This window comes from Vulpes lagopus, chromosome 6, assembly GCF_018345385.1.
Source record: "Vulpes lagopus strain Blue_001 chromosome 6, ASM1834538v1, whole genome shotgun sequence".
Classification (NCBI taxonomy): domain Eukaryota; kingdom Metazoa; phylum Chordata; class Mammalia; order Carnivora; family Canidae; genus Vulpes; species Vulpes lagopus.
In genome coordinates, this window is record NC_054829.1 from 109,364,455 (window position 1) to 109,387,772 (window position 23,318).

Genomic DNA, 23,318 nt, shown 5'->3' on the forward strand with positions numbered 1-23,318 from the left:
TTGTCAAGGCCTTATTTCTCAAAGAAATGGACTGAATCGGCTGTATTTGCCTAAGGCCAATGGCTCTCAGTACAGGCCTCTCCCTTAGGGACTATAATTCTAGGTACAAATCCATTATTTCCCTGCCTGGCCTTCAGATAAATCCACATCTCTTATCTCCCAGAACTGCTGAGGTGTCCTGAAAACCCTGCTAGGCACAAACCTGGAGGATGATTATTTGCCGTGAAGAGCTCTTTGCTTTCATGCAGGTCTTTCCCACGGATTCCTGAGTCTATTTGCAAAAGTGATTACTAATGCTCTGTAGTTGGAAATGGTGTATAGATACTTGAATGAAAAATGTAAATTTAAAATTTTAAGAAATTTTTTTTTTAATGGAACTCATTGCCTCTTCTGTTTTGCTTTTTAGAAAGGGAAAAGTATTCCATTAGAAGAAAACTCAGTGCACCTATAAAAATAGAACTTCCCAATAGATTGTGAATAGCTGACATTCCACAGGAAGTATGCACAAGTACCACACTGCCAAAACCATCATCAAAAGGACAAACAGTAACATTCCTTCTTTAGGAATTCAAGTAGTTATTTTATCTTGGAACTGATTGGCTAAGTGACTCCAATTTTCCCATATGAGTATTTCATTGATACATTTGAGACCATACTTTTCTTAAATGTATAAAATGTTCATTCTTCTTTTTTTTTAATTTTTATTTATTTATCATAGTCCAGAGAGAGAGAGAGAGAGAGGCAGAGACACAGGCAGATGGAGAAGCAGGCTCCATGCACTGGGAGCCCGATGTGGGATTCGATCCCGGGTCTCCAGGATCGCGCCCTGGGCCAAAGACAGGCGCCAAACCGCTGCGCCACCCAGGGATCCCAAAATGTTCATTTTTCAAAGGCTACTTACTTTTCCTCTTCATAGAGTAACCATCACAGTTAGATAATTTAGAGGAATTATATCTGTTATAATCTCTTCTTAATCACTCAAAATCTATACTTTTAACCATTATTTTCCAAATGTCTCTAAAGCTGGGTGTTTTATCACTTAATGACAGAATATTTTATGAAAAGTGCTCATAACTCCTCAAACTTTAAACATTGAAGAATAATTGCGAAGACTCTGAGCTTTCAATCTAGCAACTTCCTGATGAAGCAATTTCAATCTATCAATTCAACTGTCTGATGAAGCATATTTAATGATATTATGGTTCAGATGCAAACTTACACTTTGGTTTCAGAGACATTAATAACACAAATACTGTGACAAATATGATCCACTGTAACTGAAAATCTTATTTTGTATTCACATGAACTGTTTTTTATATGTTCTGTACCAATTATTTAAAGAACTATGATTCTTATTCCCTCCATTTAATAAGAAGTATAGAAAAGTATAAAATTTTATATGTGAACATGGTAACTATAGAAAAGTAGTATGCATGACATGAGAAGAAGGGTATTGCCTTTCTGCATCTGACCTTTTTTATTTAAGGATTTTATTTATTTATTCATGAGAGAAAGAGAGAGAGAGAGAGAGAGAGAGAGAGAGAGGGGGAGAGAGAGAGAGAGAGAGAGAGAGAGAGGCAGAGACACAGGCAGAGGGAGAAGCAAGCTCCTCACAGGGAGCCTGATGTGGGACTTGATCCCTGGACCAGGATTGTACCCTAAGCCAAAGGCACACTCAACTGCTGAGCCACCCAGACATCCCTACATCTGACCTCACATTAATGTGCTTCTTGGAGCTGAAGCAGATTAGAATATACCACCCTACGAAATGCCACTTTGGCAAAAAGATTATTTTGGGCTAAAGTCAACTGAGAATGAACAAATACAGGAAGAGTTCTCTACTTTCCCCTTATTTTCCCAAGAGGCATCAATTTCCCTTTGAGGAAGGTTATCTGCTCAGCTAGAGAAGCAGGGAGAACATTTCCCTATGTACCAGGGAGAGAAGAGTAATTTTTGTCATCTAAGACAAGAATTTAATATTTTCACTGCCTCTTTTAGTTTCACTTCTTTTCTACAAATTCCCATGCACATAAATACTAATAAAAATTGTCTTTTATTCTGTTAACTTGACTTTAGTCTAATTCACATGCCTTCATGCACAGAACATAAGAAGGTATAGGGAAAGTATATCCTCTCTGATAGAGCTATGATCAAATCCAATTCTGAGGGGGGAGGGGCAAGATGGCGAAGAGTAGGGTCCCCAAGTCACCTGTCCTCAACAAATTACCTAGAAAACCATCCAATCATCCTGAAAATCTACGAATTCGGCCTGAGATTCAAAGAGAGACCAGCTGGAACGCCACAGTGAGAAGAGTTCGCGCTTCTATCGAGGTAGGAAGACGGGGAAAAGGAATAAAGAAACAAAAGGCCTCCAAGGGGGAGGGGCCCGCGAGGAGCCGGGCTGAGGCCGGGGCGAGTGTCCCCAGGACAGGAGAGCCCCGTCCCGGAGGAGCAGGAGCTGCACCAACCTTCCCTGGCGGAAAGGGGCCCGCAGGGAGTTAGAGCAGGACCCAGGAGGGCGGGGATGCCCTCGGGCTCCCTGGGACACTAACAGGCACCTGCGCCCCCGGAGAGTGCGCCGAGCTCCCTAAGGGCTGCAGCGCTCGGCGGGGCCCGGAGCAGCTCGGAGGGGCTCGGGCGGCGGCTCCGCGGAGGGGGCTGCGGGGCGGGAGCGCGAATCCAACAGCGCAGGCCCCAGAGCACAGGGCGCCGGGACACAGCCCAGGATCCGGCCTCCCCCGGGACAGGCAGAGGCCGGGAGGGCCCAGGACACCAAGGACGCTCCTGCCTGGAACTGAGCAGATCAGCGGCCCCGCCCGGGAGCCCCCAGGCCCTGCAGACGGAGAGCCCCGGAGCTACTGCGGGGGCTGGATCCAGGGTCCCAGAGCTGCCCCCGCCACTGTGGCTTCCTCCCGGGGCCTCACGGGGTGAACAACCCCCACTGAGCCCTGCACCAGGCAGGGGCAGAGCAGCTCCCCCAAGTGCTAACACCTGAGAATCAGCACAGCAGGCCCCTCCCCCAGAAGACCAAGAAGGCAGACCAGTTCCAGGGGAAGGCAAGGGACTTAAAGTATACAGAATCATAAGATACTCCCCCGTGGTGTGTTTTTTGTTTTGTTTTGTTTTGTTTTGTGCTTTTTTTTTCTTTCTTTCTTCTTGATTTCTGATTGCTTCCCCCACCCCACCCCCCCTTTTTTTTTCTTTTTTCTCCTTGCTTTCTCTTTCTCTTTTTCTTCTCTTTCCCCCCCTTTTTTTTATTTCTTTTTTTTCTTTTTCTCTTTTCTTTCCTTCTCTTTTTCTCCTTTTCCCAATACAACTTGTTTTTGGCCACTCTGCACTGAGCAAAATGACTAGAAGGAAAACCTCACCTCAAAAAAAAGAATCAGGAACAGCCCTCTCTCCCACAGGGTTACAAAATCTAGATTACAATTCAATGTCAGAAAGCCAATTCAGAAGCACTATTATACGGCTACTGGTGGCTCTAGAAAAAACCATAAAGGACTCAAGAGACTTCATGACTGCAGAATTTAGATCCAATCAGGCAGAAATTAAAAATCAATTAAATGAGATGCAATCCAAGCTAGAAGTCCTAACGACGAGGGTTAACGAGGTGGAAGAACGAGTGAGTGACATAGAAGACAAGTTGATGGCAAAGAGGGAAACTGAGGAAAAAAGAGACAGGCAATTAAAAGATCATGAGGATAGATTAAGGGAAATAAATGACAGCCTGAGGAAGAAAAACCTACGTTTAATTGGGGTTCCTGAGGGCGCCGAAAGGGACAGAGGGCCAGAATATGTATTTGAACAAATCCTAGCTGAAAACTTTCCTAATCTGGGAAGGGAAACGGGCATTCAGATCCAGGAAATAGAGAGATCCCCCCCTAAAATCAACAAAAACCGTTCAACACCTCGACATTTAATAGTGAAGCTTGCAAATTCCAAAGATAAGGAGAAGATCCTTAAAGCAGCAAGAGAAAAAAAGTCCCTGACTTTTATGGGGAGGAATATTAGGGTAACAGCAGACCTCTCCACAGAGACCTGGCAGGCCAGAAAGGGCTGGCAGGATATATTCAGGGTCCTAAATGAAAAAAACAAGCAACCAAGAATACTTTATCCAGCAAGGCTCTCATTCAAAATGGAAGGAGAGATAAAGAGCTTCCAAGACAGGCAGGAACTGAAAGAATATGTGACCTCCAAACCAGCTCTGCAACAAATGTTAAGGGGGACTCTTAAAATTCCCCTTTAAGAAGAAGTTCAGTGGAACAATCCACAAAAACAAGGACTGAATAGATATGATGACACTAAACTCATATCTCTCAATAGTAACTCTGAACGTGAACGGGCTTAATGACCCCATCAAAAGGCGCAGGGTTTCAGACTGGATAAAAAAGCAGGACCCATCTATTTGCTGTCTACAAGAGACTCATTTTAGACAGGACACCTACAACCTGAAAATAAAAGGTTGGAGAACCATTTACCATTCAAATGGTCCTCAAAAGAAAGCAGGGGTAGCCATCCTTATATCAGATAAACTAAAATTTACCCCGAAGACTATAGTGAGAGATGAAGAGGGACATATCTCATACTCAAAGGATCTATCCAACAAGAGGACTTAACAATCCTCAATATATATGCCCCGAATGTGGGAGCTGCCAAATATTTAAACCAATTAATAACCAAACTGAAGAAATACTTTGATAATAATACATTTATACTTGGTGACTTCAATCTAGCTCTTTCTATACTAGATAGGTCTTCTAAGCACAACATATCCAAAGAAACGAGAGCTTTAAATGATACACTGGACCAGATGGATTTCACAGATATCTACAGAACTTTACATCCAAACTCAACTGAATACACATTCTTCTCAAGTGCACATGGAACTTTCTTCAGAATAGACCACATACTGGGTCACAAATCGGGTCTGAACCGATACCAAAAGATCGGGATAGTCCCCTGTATATTCTCAGACCATAATGCCTTGAAATTAGAACTTAATCACAACAAGAAGTTTGGAAGGACCACAAACACGTGGAGGTTAAGGACCATCCTGCTAAAAGATGAAAAGGTCAACCAGGAAATTAAGGAAGAATTGAGAAGATTCATGGAAACTAATGAGAATGAAGATACAACCGTTCAAAATCTTTGGGATGCAGCAAAAACAGTCCTGAGGGGGAAATACATCGCAATACAAGCATCCATTCAAAAACTGGAAAGAACTCAAATTCAAAAGCTCACCTTACACATAAAGGAACTAGAGAAAAAGCAACAAATAGACCCCACCCCCAGCAGAAGAAGACAGTTAATTAAAATTCGAGCAGAACTAAATGATATCGAGACCAAAAGAACTGTGGAACAGATCAACAGAACCAGGAGTTGGTTCTTTGAAAGAATCAATAAGATAGATAAACCATTAGCCAACCTTATTAAAAAGAAGAGAGAGAAGACTCAAATTAATAAAATAATGAATGAGAAAGGAGAGATCACTACCAACACCAAGGAAATACAAACGATTTTAAAAACATATTATGAACAGCTGTACGCCAATAAATTAGGAAATCTAGAAGAAATGGACGCATTCCTGGAAAGCCACAAACTACCAAAACTGAAGCAGGAAGAAATAGAAAACCTGAACAGGCCAATAACCAGGGAGGAAATTGAAGCAGTCATCAAAAACCTCCCAAGACACAAGAGTCCAGGGCCAGATGGCTTCCCAGGGGAATTCTATCAAATGTTTAAAGAAGAAATCATACCTATTCTACTAAAGCTGTTTGGAAAGATAGAAAGAGATGGAGTACTTCCAAATTCGTTCTATGAGGCCAGCATCACCTTAATTCCGAAACCAGACAAAGACCCCACCAAAAAGAATTACAGACCAATATCCCTGATGAACATGGATGCAAAAATTCTCAACAAGATACTAGCCAATAGGATCCAACAACACATTAAGAAAATTATTCACCATGACCAAGTAGGATTTATCCCTGGGACACAAGGCTGGTTCCACACTCGTAAAACCATCAATGTGATTCATCATATCAGCAAGAGAAAAACCAAGAACCATATGATCCTCTCATTAGATGCAGAGAAAGCATTTGACAAAATACAGCATCCATTCCTGATCAAAACCCTTCAGAGTGTTGGGATAGAGGGAACTTTCCTCGACATCTTAAAAGCCATTTACGAAAAGCCCACAGCAAATATCATTCTCAATGGGGAAGCACTGGGAGCCTTTCCCCTAAGATCAGGAACAAGACAGGGATGTCCACTCTCACCACTGCTGTTCAACATAGTTCTGGAAGTCCTCGCCTCAGCAATCAGACAACAAAAAGACATTAAAGGCATTCAAATTGGCAAAGAAGAAGTCAAACTCTCCCTCTTCGCCGATGACATGATACTCTACATAGAAAACCCAAAAGCCTCCACCCCAAGATTTCTAGAACTCATACAGCAATTTGGTAGCGTGACAGGATACAAAATCAATGCCCAGAAATCAATGGCATTTCTATACACTAACAATGAGACTGAAGAAATAGAAATTAAGGAGTCAATCCCATTTACAATTGCACCCAAAAGCATAAGATACCTAGGAATAAACCTAACCAAAGAGGTAAAAGATCTATACCCTAAAAACTATAGAACACTTCTGAAAGAAATTGAGGAAGACACAAAGAGATGGAAAAATATTCCATGCTCATGGATTGGCAGAATTAATATTGTAAAAATGTCAATGTTACCCAGGGCAATTTACACGTTTAATGCAATCCCTATCAAAATACCATGGACTTTCTTCAGAGAGGTAGAACAAATTATTTTAAGATTTGTGTGGAATCAGAAAAGACCCCGAATAGCCAGGGGAATTTTAAAAAAGAAAACCATAGCTGGGGGCATCACAATGCCAGATTTCAGGTTGTACTACAAAGCTGTGGTCATCAAGACAGTGTGGTACTGGCACAAAAACAGACACATAGATCAATGGAACAGAATAGAGAACCCAGAAGTGGACCCTGAAATGTATGGTCAACTAATATTTGATAAAGGAGGAAAGACTATCCATTGGAAGAAAGACAGTCTCTTCAATAAATGGTGCTGGGAAAATTGGACATCCACATGCAGAAGAATGAAACTGGACCACTCTCTTTCACCACACACAAAGATAAACTCAAAATGGATGAGAGATCTAAATGTGAGACAAGAGCCCATCAAAATCATAGAAGAGAACTCAGGCAACACCCTTTTTGAGCTCGGCCACAGTAACTTCTTGCAAGATACATCCACAAAGGCAAAAGAAACAAAAGCAAAAATGAACTATTGGGACTTCATCAAGATAAGAAGCTTTTGCACAGCAAAGGATACAGTCAACAAAACTAAAAGACAACCTACAGAATGGGAGAAGATATTTGCAAATGACATATCAGATAAAGGGCTAGTTTCCAAAATCTATAAAGAACTTATTAAACTCAACACCAAAGAAGCAAACAATCCAATCATGAAATGGGCAAAAGACATGAAGAGAAATCTCACAGAGGAAGACATAGACATGGCCAACATGCACATGAGAAAATGCTCTGCATCACTTGCCATCAGGGAAATACAAATCAAAACCACAATGAGATACCACCTTACACCAGTGAGAATGGGGAAAATTAACAAGGCAGGAAACAACAAATGTTGGAGAGGATGCGGAGAAAAGGGAACCCTCTTACACTGTTGGTGGGAATGTGAAGTGGTGCAGCCGCTCTGGAAAACTGTGTGGAGGTTCCTCAAAGAGTTAAAAATAGACCTGCCCTACGACCCAGCAATTGCACTGTTGGGGATTTACCCCAAAGATTCAGATGCAATGAAACGTCGGGACACCTGCACCCCGATGTTTCTATCAGCAATGGCCGCAATAGCCAAACTGTGGAAGGAGCCTCGGTGTCCATCGAAAGATGAATGGATAAAGAAGATGTGGTTTATGTATACAATGGAATATTACTCAGCCATTAGAAACGACAAATACCCACCATTTGCTTCTACGTGGATGGAACTGGAGGGTATTATGCTGAGTGAAATAAGTCAATCGGAGAAGGACAAACAGTGTATGTTCTCATTCATTTGGGGAATATAAATAATAGTGAAAGGGAATATAAAGGAAGGGAAAAGAAATGTTGGGAAATATCAGGAAGGGAGACAGAACATAAAGACTCCTAACTCGGGGACACGAACTAAGGGTGGTGGAAGGGGAGGAGGGTGGGTGTTGGAGGGGAATGGGTGACAGGCACTGAGGTGGACACTTGACGGGATGAGCACTGGGTGTTTTTCTGTATGTTGGTAAATTGAACACCAATAAAAATTAATTTAAAAAAAATAAAATAAAAAAAAAGTAAAAAAAAAAATCCAATTCTGAATAATGGTAGTCAGGTAAATGAGCATTAGCAAAATTATTTTTCATTCCAGCATTCATCATAGCATGAAGGACATATCCCAGTTTATAATACCATACCGTTGATATATACAGCAAAGGAGATCTAACAAATTAAATCTATTAGGAAATAACAATAGGTCTAAAAAATTAGGGTAGATACATTTCTCTCATTAAATGCATTAAAAAAAATTCTCTGTTTTCCCAGTCCTGCCCAGCAGTGAGGAGGAACACCCATGGAGTGCCACAGGAAGCTAAATAGGAAACTGGGGCTTCCACTCCCACCCAAAAAGTAGTAAGATGGTACCTAATTACCCCTACCAATGTGGTATCAGAGAAGGCCTGTTACAAAGATTTAAATTAAATCCATGGTCTCATAAAATAATACCCCAAATGTCCAGGATATAATGCAAAATTACTCATTATATAGAAAAAAAACAAGAAAATTTCAATATGAATGAGAAAAAACAATGAACAGATGCCAACAACACCATGATCACCATGCAGTTGGAATTATCTGACAAAGATTTTTTGATTACTAATATAATGCTTCAGTGAGCAATTATGAATGCAAAGAAAATATAGAAAAGTCTCAGCAAAGACAGAGAATTTATAGAAAAACCAACAGTCTATCGTGGAACTAGAAGAATATAATAACTGAAATGGATGCATTCAATAGCAGAATGAAAGAAAATGGATCAGTCAACTTAAAGAAAACAGTATAAATTTCCTAATCTAAGCAAGAAGAAAAAAAGATAAAAATGAACAGAGCCCCAGGAATTTTTGTAGCTATGACAAAAGATCTAGCATTCATGTTATCAAGTTCCAGAAGGAAAAGAGAAAGAAGGCAAGGCTAAAAAAAAGTATTCAAAGAAACAATGTCTAAAAATTTGCCAAGTTTGGCAGAAGACATCACCTGTATTGTATACTCAAGAGGTTAAGTGAAGACCAAATAAGATAAACTCTAAGAAATCCAAGCCAAGACACATCATAGTCAAACTTCTAAAAACTATAGACAAAAGAAATCTCTAAAGCATCTGGAGAGAAAAAACACCTTACTTTTAGGGGCAAAACAGAACGACAAGAGATTTTTCATCAGAAATCAGAGAATCCAGAAGGAATTGATGTAACATTAAAAGAATATAACTGTTTACCTAGAATTCTTTAGCAAAAAGGAGTGAAAGGGGAAATCAAGACATTCTCAGAAAAATAGTAAGAATCTGTTGCTAGAATATCTACTCTGAAAGAATGGAAGTTATTAAAGGAAATCATAAAAGAAGAGGTCTTAGAACATCAGAAAGGAAGAAAGGACAATGGAGAAAGTAAAAATATGAGCTCTGAGAAAGCACTGAAGAGGGAGGACTAGCACAATACGGAATGGTGCCAAACTACAGCCCTGTGAACAAGCCTTGGGTGGACTGCGACTGTGCAAAGGAGCCTGTATACTGGGACTCTGCAATAATTAGAGCTTCAGTCTCTATTCCCCACCACACATCAATCACCAATATAATAGACACACTTGGCTGCCTACCTAACAGGCAGGCCTCCCCTATTTTCTTATTAACAACGTCATGGTTTAGTTCTTACCTGACCATGCATATGGTGATTCAGGGGAGGCCAGTTACCTCCCAAGACGGACATATTAGGTTTATAATTGGTCAAAGCCAATTGTTTTAAAACTCATTCCCTTCATCAATACTTGATTCGGGAATGAGATGAGAAGCAATTCTAAACAGGGATTCATTAACAGATAATCTTCTGAGGGACTGCTGAGAAAGGATAAAACCACAGGCAATGGCATTAGTAGTGCCCTTTTTTTCTGACTGTGAAAGTCACTAATATCTGAAAATGAGGTAGCCAACCTGAGAATAAGCCCATATACTACAGAGAAAAAACAAAACGATGGAAAAAACTTGATTTCTTAATTACATCATTGAAGGGCTGAATTAAACAAATCTAACAATCACCTACTTTTAGACTATTACAAAAAATATTTTTTCCTATTTCCCAAGCATCACATGAAAATGCTAGACAGTAGTCCATTTTATGAATTCACCATAATTACACAAATATTTATTATTAGATCTATAAGATGTCTTTCTTTCTTTTTTTCCCCCATTATAAAGGCTGATGCAAGGAACATCTTTTGGCCAAAGTTTTATTTAAATTTAGGGTATACTTTCCATGGACTTCATTTCTAGAAGTGAAATTACTGCCAAATGGTATGGACGTTTCTGATATATCGTACAAACAAAAAAAAGAAAGTGTGTTCTTATTAAACACCAACCAGCCATGTATATGGCCTGTCTCACTAAATCCCAGGCAGCCAGAGCAAATGCTGAGTCATATTTTCCCTTCATTCTAGTCGACAGAACTTCATTTATAAATCCTAGTTAGGGGATCCCTGGGTGGCGCAGCGGTTTGGCGCCTGCCTTTGGCCCAGGGCGCGATCCTGGAGACCCGGGATCGAATCCCACATCAGGCTCCCGGTGCATGGAGCCTGCTTCTCCCTCCGCCTGTGTCTCTGCCTCTCTCTCTCTCTCTCTGTGACTATCATAAATAAATAAATAATTAAAAAAAAAATAAATCCTAGTTAGTCTAAATCAATCTTGGTAATTACATTCCTCTTGCTACTGATTGGTTAAGGATGGGCATGTGACCTAATCCTGGCCAGTGAGAGGAAATGAGAGGCTTACCGGGTAAATTTTTGATTCTTATAAAAAACAAGACAATGTCATCTACTGGTCATTAGCATGTGTATATAATATCTTGAACCATACCAATCTGAGAAAAAGCCAATGAGCTGAAGTAAAAGATGGGAGTATGAAAATGCTGACCCCTGAATAAACCAACTTCAAGGACCCTTTCCTTAGTCTTTTTCCATTATTTGAATTATAATTTATTTTTAGTTTTTAAATGTGAATATAATTGACATACAATGTTGCATTAATTTCAGGTACACACCATAGTGATTTAAGATATCTACACATTATGCTATGCTCACAAGTGTACTTACCATCTGTTATCATACAATGCTATTATAATATCATTAAAAATATTCCCTTATGTATTTTATTCCTGTGATTTATTCATTCCATAACTGGAAGCCTATATTCCCCACTCCCCTTCATCCATTTTGCCCATCCTCTACCCTCTCCTGCCCTCTGGCAACCACCAATTTGTTCTCTGATTCTGGTTTTTGTTTATTCACTTTGTTTTTTACATTCCACATATGAGTAAAATCTCATGGTATTTGTCTTTCTCAGTGTGACTTATTTCACTTAGCATAATACTGTCTTGCTCCATCCATATTGTTACACATGGCAAGACCTCTCCTTTCTTTGTAGCCATGTAGTGTTCCACTGTATGTGTGTGTGTATACACCACACCACATCTTATTTATCCATTCATCTACTGATGGACACTTAAGTTGCTTCCATATCTTGGCTATTGTAAATAATGCTGCAATAAACATAGTGGAGCAAATTTCTTTTCAAATTAGTGTTGTCACATTCTTTGGGTACATACCTAAGAGTGGAGTTTTTAGATCATATGGCATTCCTATTTTTAATTTTTGGAGGAACCTCTATACTGGTTTCCACAGTGGTTATATCCAATTCACATTCCCACCAACAGTGCAGAAGGGTTCCTTTTTCCCCAAATCCTCATCAACACTTAATATTTCTTATGTATTTGGTTTTGGCCATTCTGACAGGTAAGGTGATATCTCATTATAGTTTTGATTTGCATTTCCAAAATGAGTGATACTGAGCATGTTTTTATGTGTCTCTTGACTATCTATACATCTTCTTTGGAAAAATGTCTATTCAGGTCTTCTGACTGAATACGTAGAATCCAGTTTTTTTAATTGGATTTTTTTTCTGGTACTGACTGGAATAAGTTCTTAATATATTTTGGATATTAACCCATTATTGGATATACCATTTGCAAATATCTTTACTCATTCAGTAAGCTGCCTTTTTGTTTTGTTGATGCTTTCCTTTGCTGTGCAAAAGCTTTTTATTTTGATGTAGTTTAATCGTTTGTTTTTGCCTTTGTATCCCTTGCCTCAGTAGACATATCTAGAACAATGTCACTATGACTGATAGCAATTATTGGGTTTAATCCATTTTCAGTTTATTTTTTATGTTTGGTGTTAGAAAGTCATCCAGTTTCATTCTTTTGCATAGCTGTTCAATTTTCCCAGTGCCACTTATTGAAGAGACTGGCTTTTTCTCCATTGTATATTTTTGCCTCTTTTGTCATAGATTAATTGACTACATAAGTATGGGTTTATTTCTGGGCTCTCTACTCTGTTTAACTGATGTATGGGTCTATTTTTGTGCCAGTACCATACTGTTTCGATTACTACAGCTTTGTAGGGTATCTTGGAATCTGGGATTATGATGTTTCTACTTTTGTACTTTCTCAAGGCTGCTTTGGCTATTGGAGTTTTTTCTGTGGTTCTATACAAATTTTAGTATTATTTGTTCTAGTTCTGAGAAAAATGCTGCTGGTATTTTGATAGGGATTGCATTGAAAGATAGCTCTGGGTAGTTGCAACATTTAAACAATATTATTCTTCCAATCCATGAGCATGGCATATCTTTCTATTTGTTTGTGTTGTCTTCAATTTCTTTCAACATTATTTTACAGTTTTCAGAGTAAGATCTTTCACTTTCTTAAGTTTATTCCTAGGCATTTTATTCTTTTTGACGCAATTGTAAATGGAACTGTTTTCTTAATTTCTCTTCTTTGCTACTTTGTTACTAGCATATAGAAATGCTACCAATTTTTGCATATTAATTTTGTATTCTGCAACTTGACTATTTATTACTGCTAATAGTTTTTTGGTGGTGTCTTTAGGATTTTCTATGTATGGTATCATGTCATCTGCAAATAGGGGAGTTTTACTTCTTCCTTACCACTATGATGTCTCTTATTTCTTTTTCTTATCTGATTACTGTGGCTAGGAGTCCCAGGCTATGTTGAATAAAACTGGCAAGGTGAACATCCTTATCTTTTTCCTGATCTTAGAGAAAAAAATCTGTCATTTTTTCACCACTGAGTATGATGTTAGCTATGGTTCTTTTTATATAAGCCAATAAATTATACATAGTCCAAAAAATTCAATGGAAAACTCGCTCATACCAGCCATTTGTATGCCCAAAGACAAAACTGAGAACTGCTTATAACATCACAGTGAACAATCCAAACAGACTCCTGTTTCAGTTATGAAGATTAACTTAAGTTTTAAATAAACACTCCTGAACAGTCATATTTTTTTCAGAAGAATTAAAGTTGAATGTTATTTGGAGAACATCTAAAAAAATTAGTCATTAATTTAGACCATAAATTAGAAAAACTCATGTTTAATTCAAAATGGTCTTCAAATAGCAAAAATAAATGACTACAAAGTGTGCTGTACTTACAAATCAAACACCAAATAGTGGAAGCCCTCTTCTGATATGCTGTCATGAAGTCGCACTAAAAAAAAAGAGAGAGAGAGAGAGAGAGAGAAAGAGAGAGATGTTTATTGTATACATATGTCAATGAAGAACAATAAACCAGACTTCTAATGGGCATTTATCTGTCCCCTAACTAAAAGTGCTAGCAGTACTCTTTATTCTAGACTCTGGTAAGTAGTATTCTTTACAACAAGGCATGGGTTCAGACAAACCCAAAGTTTAGATTCTGCCTCTGATAATTATTAACTGTGTTAGCTTAATCATTTTTTGAGAGAGAGAGAGAGAGAGAGAGAGAGAGAGAGAGAGCCCGAGAGAGGAGAGGGCAAGCAGGAGAGACAGAGGCAGAAGGAGAGCTAGAGAATCATAAGCGGGCTCCACATGTTATCAATTTGGTCATTTGCATTCAAATTAGCATGGAGTCACTGCTTTCTCTTCCTGTCCTATATTATTATTTAATTTCACTGCAGTTTCTAGATAAGTACTAGTTCTACAGAGGGGCCAAATAGGATTAAATAGGACCTTGTAATTATCTGAAAAAAACTTATTTAAATGTGAAAGAAGTTTTTTAATTTAATACATCCTTTCATTTAAGGGGTTAAAAGATAATAACTACAATGCTTACTATATCAACACAGTGCAAATCATTTTTGCAAGACTTATTTTAGATAACATATAAGACCTTCCCATCACCATTTACAAATGAATGTGCACAAGCTTAGAGAGGAGAAAGAAACTTCCAATCGTTAACAGCTAGTTAAGGTCCTAGGCTAGGCTAGGACCATAATCCAGAGCTAGAAGATTCCAAAGATCTGGTTCTTGTTCAGAATACCATATGGACACTCTAAAGTATATCTATCAATAAACTACCGCCTCCACTCTGCCCACTCCCCCGCCCCCTGATACTGTAGAGTATGAATTGGATAAAACAATATTTAGAAAAGAATTAAAGAGGAAGAAATAGTTATGGTAACTAGAGAAAAAAAAAAAAGCAGTGCTTAAAAAAACAGCACTAAGAAAAAAATCTACTTACAAAAAGAGAAAAATATTTTTAGTTTAGGAAGTTTAAAATGTGATGCTGTACTATGGGAGGTATAGAGACAGCTAGATGATATCTAAGATACAGAGTCAACATCAGCCACATCTGTCTCTCTGTCCAGTCCCTAAATCCCTAGAAAAGTGTTAATTCTCCTTTTCAAATTGGAAATGTTAGACCACCCAGTGACTCAGCTATTTTACCTGATAGGATGTTTAATGTACCAAAAATCCTAATTAAAGAATCTGGAAAAATAGCATAAATTTAACAATTTTTGTTTCCAAAATTGACATTTCTATGATATGGATACTATGTTAACATGGGAAGAGACAGAGGAAGTGGAAATGAGTATGCAAGGAAGAAAAGGGAAAGATTAGGAGAACTGAACTCTAAATAGAAGCCATGTCAAAACTGCTTATTAGGTACATCTTATCTATTTTTTTCACCTTTTCTATTTTGATGACACATAGTAAGAACATTTCTGTCAAAACAAAGTGAACATATATTATTTTATGATAATTTATTATCTTTCAAAAAAGACTAATAGCATACAAAATCACTTGTTTCAATTTCAGTATACTTCCTTCACTCTTCATTTCCTAACAACATCCTCTAAACACAACCAAGGGTAGTAATTATAATTTTGTGAATTTATTTATACAACATACCACTTGGTTCAAATTATACTGATTCCTACCTTTCCATTCAACTATACTCACTACCTGCTGTTCTCTACTAGTGTTTATTATGGAGAAGTAGCAGGCTATTCCATTGGTGGCCCCAAGAGACCATGTCTTCCAATATTCATGTCTTGTATAATCCTTTCCCATACTGACTCTGGGTTTGGCCATGTGACTTGCTTTGAGTGATTAGTGTGTTTGATGTAAACAGAGCCTTTATAAGCTCTTGTACCTTGGAGTTGTCTTCTTGGAAACCACATGCTATGCTAAAGAGAAGTCTGGAATAGGCTTAGACAAAAGGCCACATGGAGAGAAACCCTGGAGGATGAGAGGCCATGTTGACATTCCACCACTAGCAGAGCTCATTGCAGAAGGCAACTGCAATTGTTACCTCACATCATGTGGAGTAGAACTATCTACTGAATCCAGTCAGTCCACAGAGCAATAAGAAATAATAAACAGATGTTGTTTTGGGCCATTAAGTTCAGAGTGGGAGTTATTACCTAACAATAGATAAATAAATAAGACAATCTGAAATTTGTGATTGACTCATTGTCCTTAAAGAATTCATTCCTTATCATAAACATTTTTTTAGCAGAAAAAGAATGAGTTGTACCTCAAAATATGAGTTATTAGAAACCTCCAAAACTAAATAGGGCAATGCTGCCAATATTATCATACTACTAATTAAATAATTCATACAGAAAAGACTCTAGTGCATTCCCACAATCACTATTTGTCAGCTCTAAGCAATAGTCCTGGTTATAAATGAGGTAGATTTTGCATTTTTAGCTTTACCATGTTATAAGGCTTGAAGTAGTTGGATTTGATTCACATACTGGGATGGAAAGATGGCAGCTTGTAAGTCAGATGCTTTTTATACTCCCATCAGTACTTAATTATATTTCAGAGCTAGAGTAAGCACTAGCCAAGTATGGCCATGCAATGTGCCATAGCCTTCTCAAAAGAGGGATGCCAACAATGAGTTCATTTGTTAAATTAAAAAAAATACATAAACATACATGTCTCAAACATTATAACATTCAAATGGCAGTATTCTAGAGAGAAATTTGAGCTCAACCATTACTACCGGCTCTTTTGTGACAAAGCTAAGCATTTCTAGAGAGAAGTTTTCAAACAGACACTGAAAAACCAAATTCACAATCAAGCTAACATTTCTAAAAATCTGAAGGCAAATCTGCATATGCATGTTCTTTTAGATTTCCACTTCTTATAACACAAGTAATAGTTAATAAAACAATACCATTTAAAACATAGTTTTGCATATTTTTAAAATATATGCTCTACTTCTTTGAAATATGGATTCATGTACACTGTTAATTTTATATGGAATAAAAATATAGGCAGATATAGATAAATAAGTATTTCTTTGCCGTTATTATTGTTAGAGTAATAGCCTTGTAGGGTTTATACTTTGATTTGTTTGTCTTAATACTTTTAAAATTTAGGCATAAAAACGGGGAATTTGACTTAGCTGGCTAAGGCAAATAAATAAGCTCAACCAGCAGAGAAACGATGATCTGTCCTAATCTTAGATATCTGAACCCAAATTCCTAGAATTGCATGAAGGATATATATTTTTGACAAATACTTACCAATATGTACCATTATCCAGCACTCAAATATTAAAATAACTTTAACATGAGAACCACAAAAGTTGTTTTAATAAAATTACAAATATATTTTTCATGACAAGAAAATGTTTTTAAAATTTATCATAAATCATATTTAAAAGCAATTCAGTGCTTATACTTAAGAAAAATAACTTTTTAAAAAAACAAATTATTGTATGAAAACAGTGGGAAATGTCATCCACATAATTTTAAGATTTTTTTAAAAGATTTTATTTATTTATTCATGAGAGACACAGAGAGAGAGAGAGGGAGAGACATAGAAGAAGGAGAAGCAAGCTCCCTGCGGAGAGCCTGATGTGGGACTCGATCCCAGGACCCCAGGATCATGCCCTGAGCTGAAGGCAGATACTCAACTACTGACCCACACAGGTATCCCTTAAGATTATTTTAAAAGTACACAAAAAAAGTCATTGGATCCTAACATCAGTGTTGAAAGTCAATGTGTATCAACTTTGCTGACTATCATCTTCATCCTTACTCCCAAATTCTCACCCCATTTTCCTGGTTCCAGATTTTAAAAAGTAAGTTTAGATTAGCTTCAATATTTATAAGATCAGGTTAGTAACATTCAGGGCTGACTAGAACAAATTATAATGTCTTCTAATAGGTCAGAGTTTGTCCTAAACTCAGATTATTCAAAGGAATTTCTGACTGGTCAAAAAAAATTATTACTCATGAAGATTTCAACCTCGGACGATGACAGAAAGTGAGAAAACATGACCAGTGGTTGCTAATTATATGGTTACCTGCTGCAACCATGCAACAGTATGAACAACATAAGAGAGCAAGCAATCCTTTTGCTTGAAAGAAAAAAGTCATAAGGGCTAAATATAGAATTTCAGAGATGGTTAATAAAGTTAATGGATAAGTCATTTAATACACTTTCCTGCTCATTTTAAATAAAATTGTATATGTGAGGAGAAATTAAATTAGAGGTTTATTACTAAACCTAGTAATATCTAGATATATTCTTTGCTCCCTTTAGTTTTTTAAATTTCTTTTTAAGATTTTATTTGTTTATTCATGATAGACATAGAGAGAGAGGCAGAGACACAAGCAGAAGGAGAAGCAGGCTCCACGCAGGGAGCCCGACGCAGGACTCGATCCCGGGTCTCCAGGATTGTGCCCCAGGCCAAAGGCAGGGGCCAAACCACTGCGCCACCCAGGGATCTCCTCTTTGCTCCCTTTAAAAAATAATTTGAGATTATCTTATTGCACACTTTAATTGCATAATTCCATTTTACTTATAATTTGTTTTTGAAAACATGATTTCATTTATTGGAAAAGTTAGTATTTATTTCAAGTTCCCTTCATTCAATTTTTTTTTCCTTTTTTAATTCTGCATCAATATTATTTATGTATTTCAGTAAGTAGTTCTAGTTTTCTTCATTTTTCTTTTCCTTGCCTCATCTTTTAGTTATTCCACCTTCTAATACTTATATAGAGCTAATTAGTGATCACTCACAGATATTCTTAAGTATTAGGAATATTTAAAAAGGAAGAAAAACTGTTATCATATGACTTGCCTATTATAGGAATCTTAAGATGGTGCATCTTCATATTGTACTGTAATTATGAGGATCTACCAGAGCACTGGACTAATACAAACTTTTTGTTAAATTTATCCAAAATGTACACAGCTATCTACTATGTATTAAATGTGTAAGACGTCTGGTTAAGAAGACAAAAAATGGCCATAAGTAATTTCTCAGCTTTAAGTATCTGAATAGCATTATTATCTTTCTGATTGTAGAATCCAATGCAGATTCAACCATTCTGCGTTCCTCAGTCTGGGTCAAAAAGAGAAGCCCTATTGATAATTTCACACCAGGCTGCTCAGCTGGGTCCATATTTAACAGCAAGACACAAACACATTAAATGTCTTAAAGCAGTACAATACTTAGCTACATTGTGAGATTAAACCAAGGCTTTGTGATTTATGATAAACTAAGGATATCACACAGGAAGGAGACTGCATCATGCCAAAGGACAGACAAGATAAGGATCTTTTATTCAAAGTGCAGATCAAGGCAGCATAAATGAAAATAAGATACATTGAAGTGCATTTCCCATCTAAGGTAACTATAGCTTTGTGACACTTTTGCTTGACTTTTATACAAATATATTGTGCACTGGGTCATGATATAAAACCTTTATTTGTTTTTTTAATGGTAGATCACAGGAAAAATGCTTGATAAACACTGTGTTACATAATCTTTTAAGGGGATCCTATAAGCTCTTTTCCAACTTTTTTTACATTTCCACATTTCAAGATGATTATAACTAATAAACATACAGAAAACTAAAAAATATGGTTATTACCAATACAAGGTTGAATACAATCCTCTAAGACTTTTTCCTCTAATATTCAAAAAATTTAAGTTTAAAACATACTTCATTTCATTTTGGATTTACTTTTAATGAATAACTAGAAGGAAAACCTAAAACATTTATCTCGCCAAATTAAAAATAAGCCTTTACAAAAATTCACTCAGTAGATGAATTGCTTTTCTGATAATAGCCCTTAGAGAATAGAGTGAATGGAAAAACTTATTAGATCATCCTCTCTTTGCAGCTTACTACCATATTACCTTAACATTTGCAACTAAATATTCCCTGAAGATACATAAGCCCAAATGCTCTCAATCTTTCAAATCCCTGAGAATTCATTTCTCGCATAAAGTATTTTTCCAAATTTGATTCATCCTATAAGCAGAAATCCCGTGAGTTTAAAATTCTACTAAAATGATAAGAAATGTACTCTAAAACTGTAGCCAGTGTCCATACTATACTATCTCATAATGGTTTTTGATTAGCTATTTATATACTGAAATTGCTTAAAAGATCAGTTTATTTCCTCTGTATAATATATACAAACATGAAACACATGAAGAAGTACTATGATCTTAGGCTCACAATTGAAGAAAAATATAAAAGTTATGCATGAAATTATTCACAAATTCATACCCTTGGAATAATAAAGCCTTTTAATAAATACAGCTATAGGCACAGTCAGCATCAGGTACCTGGGAATATATTTTGGATAAGCATTCAATGGAACAGTCAGTTCACCTAGATCAGTAATTTTTTTAAAAAATAAAGACTAATTGTTTCTTATCATGAAATCAAGGAAGTTATAACAAATGTCAGACATCTCAAATATTGGGGGCATATGCCTACCTCAAAGACATCTCAAAATAAGCCCAAGAACCAATGATCTTTCTCTAAAATCTGCTTTATCCAATGTCTTCCATATCTTTCTAGTTATTCAGGATAAAAATATCAGTGTAATTCTTAACTCTTTTCTCTCTTATACCCAAAATCTAATCTGACAGCAAACACCTCAAAATATGTGTTAGAAAAAAAAATTATGTCCTTTCACTGTCCTTATCACAGCAGCCAAAACAATCCTGTTAAAACTTAAATCTGATATTGCCCCTCTGCTCAGAACCCTCCAGTCTCTTCAACTGCCTCCATGTAAAAACCAAAATCCCATCTGTGACCTATAAGATCCCTTAAAGTCCACCCTCCTCCCCCCATCATCTCCCTGGCATCTACCTGCACCACTCTTCCTTTGGTGGCTGTGTTCTGACCACACTGGCCTCCTTGCTGCTTCTAGAGAACCCCAGGCAAAATCCTGCCTCAGACTTTGCACTTGCTATTTCCTCTGCCTACTGGAACTCTTTCCCCCCAAATATGGCTAGCTACCTCATCTTCAAATTGCTACTCAGCTTTTCACCTTTTTTGTAAATAAAGTTTTACTTGAACACAGCCTTGTCCATTTGTTTATATATTCCAATCAATGGGTGCCTTCAAGCTAGAACTACAGTGCTGAACAGCTGCAGCGAAAACCATATAGCCAGGAAACTGAAAATATTTACTGTTTGTCCCTTGAGAGGTAAAGTTTGCTGACCCCTAGAATAGAAGAAAAGACCTTGAAAGGGAGAGGACTGGTTGTGAGAGCCCTGGGTGTGGCACCCATAATCTATATAGCTAATTAAAGCTACCAAGACTAATGGTTTTAAGTGAGGAAGGAGAGAAGATAGTCAGTTCCTATAGAACACACAAATGACAGGAAATTGCTACACTAGGAAGTGTAGGATGTTATAATTTGAGAAAATGTTTCAAAGATAGGGCGGTAGAAGAATGGAGGTGGGGGATATTGAGGGAGGAGGTGTTAACAACAGTGGTTTTACAAAAGCACTGAAGAGCAAGAAAACACCTCTCGACTCCCACGTTCAGCAGTATGTAGAAGAAAACAGCCAACTCAAGAGAAAACCAGATTGTTGTTAACACAAGAAAAAGAAATGAACAGAGACCACAGGAGAACTTAGGGCATTTTGCAAATATTATGACATCAGATTTATTATATAATTAAAGGGAAAAAGAAAACCAATAAAATGTATTAAAACTTGGCAATATTCTCAGTCTTAGATATTAACTCAATAGTTAAACAAATTGATTCTCTTTGATAAATTTTCATTTTTTTTCTTTTTTAGAAAATAGACATTTTTAAATAAATATATTAATTTTTAAAAATTACACTTAAGGAATAGGAGGTTTCTGTCATTTTATTACCAGAATAATCCTGGGGGAGGATTTGAATCTTATTAAAGTGTTACTGTGATTTTAAACGTTTATGCATATTTCCTGCATTTTATAACATCTAAATTACAGAATACTATGATTTTACTCATTTATATCATAACAATTTTAATATATTCATACTCAGTTTTATTTTTTTCCTTCTTGGAATAAAGAAGATACATTTTAAATTGTCCTCAATAAAAACTACATGACATTAATTTGGTTTTTGATGGAAATTGGTTTTGCCATCTCTATTCCTAACCAAAATTTATGTCAAACTGTCCTTTAATGCTGAACAACAACAACAAAAAAAACATCAGTAGGAAATATGTTTCAGTTTTATTTGGTAAATATTTTTATCTCTATAATCTTGACCACAGTTCCCATTCAGAGATTCTAAGCTTACGGCATATATGTCTTAAGCTTTATGAATGTTGTACCAAGGTTTTTTAAGAAATGAAGTTCTTTGTTAGAGGAGGGATTTCATTTTTTTCAGTCACTCAGCCAGTTTACTTGGGTGCCATATGCTGGGGCTATAACTATGAACAAGTCAATGGTGATATTCATCCTCAAACAGTTTTCAGTCTTTGGGACAAAATCCCTTGTTAATTTTGTGATTCTGTAGCCTAGATTATCAGATTCATCGCTTCACAAAGCACATTTCAATAGTTTTATTTTATAGTCTTCTCATTATGCACCCCTATGGGAACACAGGAACACAAAATAATGAGGTGGCAGACAAATCTAAACAAAGCATCAGTGATAACTAAATACACTATAAAATATCTTCATCTACTAGTGGCTATTAAATCAACAGTCTGTATCTACTGACCAACTGATTTCACCAAACACATTCCTCTGAATTTTTTTTTCCTGGACTCACTATTGAGAAAATTTAACAAGTTGTTTAACCTGAAAGACAAATTTCCCCGTAAACAAGAAATTTAGCATCCCCTGTGGCCTACTCAAAACCATTATCCACAAGGCAGCCATCACTTCAAAATTTGAATCTAGTTGTATCACACTAGCGAGTCTTAAAATTCTTTAATGTCTTCCTACTGATTTATCACATAATTTATCATTTAAACGGGGACATTTTGAGAATAAAAGAGGGTGATTAATTTTTACACCATGGTATAAATCAGGACAGCCCTTGGAAAAGTAGTTAGAATGGTCATCCCACCCACTAGGCTCTAGCTCTTCAATTTCCCTCACACTTGCCCTCCAGCTCTCTCCAACAACAGAGGTCCTCTTTCAGAATCGGGTACTCTGCTCCCTCATGTAGCAAGCCACATCTTCACATCTTCATTCTTTGGTTTGGCCTTCTCCTTCCTCCTCTCCAACTTAACCCCTAGCTATCCTTTAGAATTAAAAAAAAAAAATTTTGGGGGGCAGCCACGGTGGCTCAGTGGTTTAGCACTGCCTTCAGCCCAAGGTGGGATCCTGGGGACCCAGGATAGAGTCCCATGTCGGGCTCCCTGCAGGGAG

General features: G+C 37.1%; 1 protein-coding gene across 13 annotated transcripts in view; it reads right to left on the bottom strand.

Moving 5' to 3' along the window:
• Nucleotides 1-23,318, bottom strand: part of CAMK2D (calcium/calmodulin dependent protein kinase II delta) — a 305,194-nt gene that overhangs the window by 143,657 nt on the left and 138,219 nt on the right. For all 13 annotated transcript variants that reach the window (XM_041758553.1, XM_041758550.1, XM_041758545.1 and 10 more), the window contains exon 4: nt 13,840-13,894. In XM_041758553.1, coding sequence (XP_041614487.1) covers nt 13,840-13,894 — 55 coding nt within the window. The remainder of the gene's footprint in view (nt 1-13,839; nt 13,895-23,318) is intronic.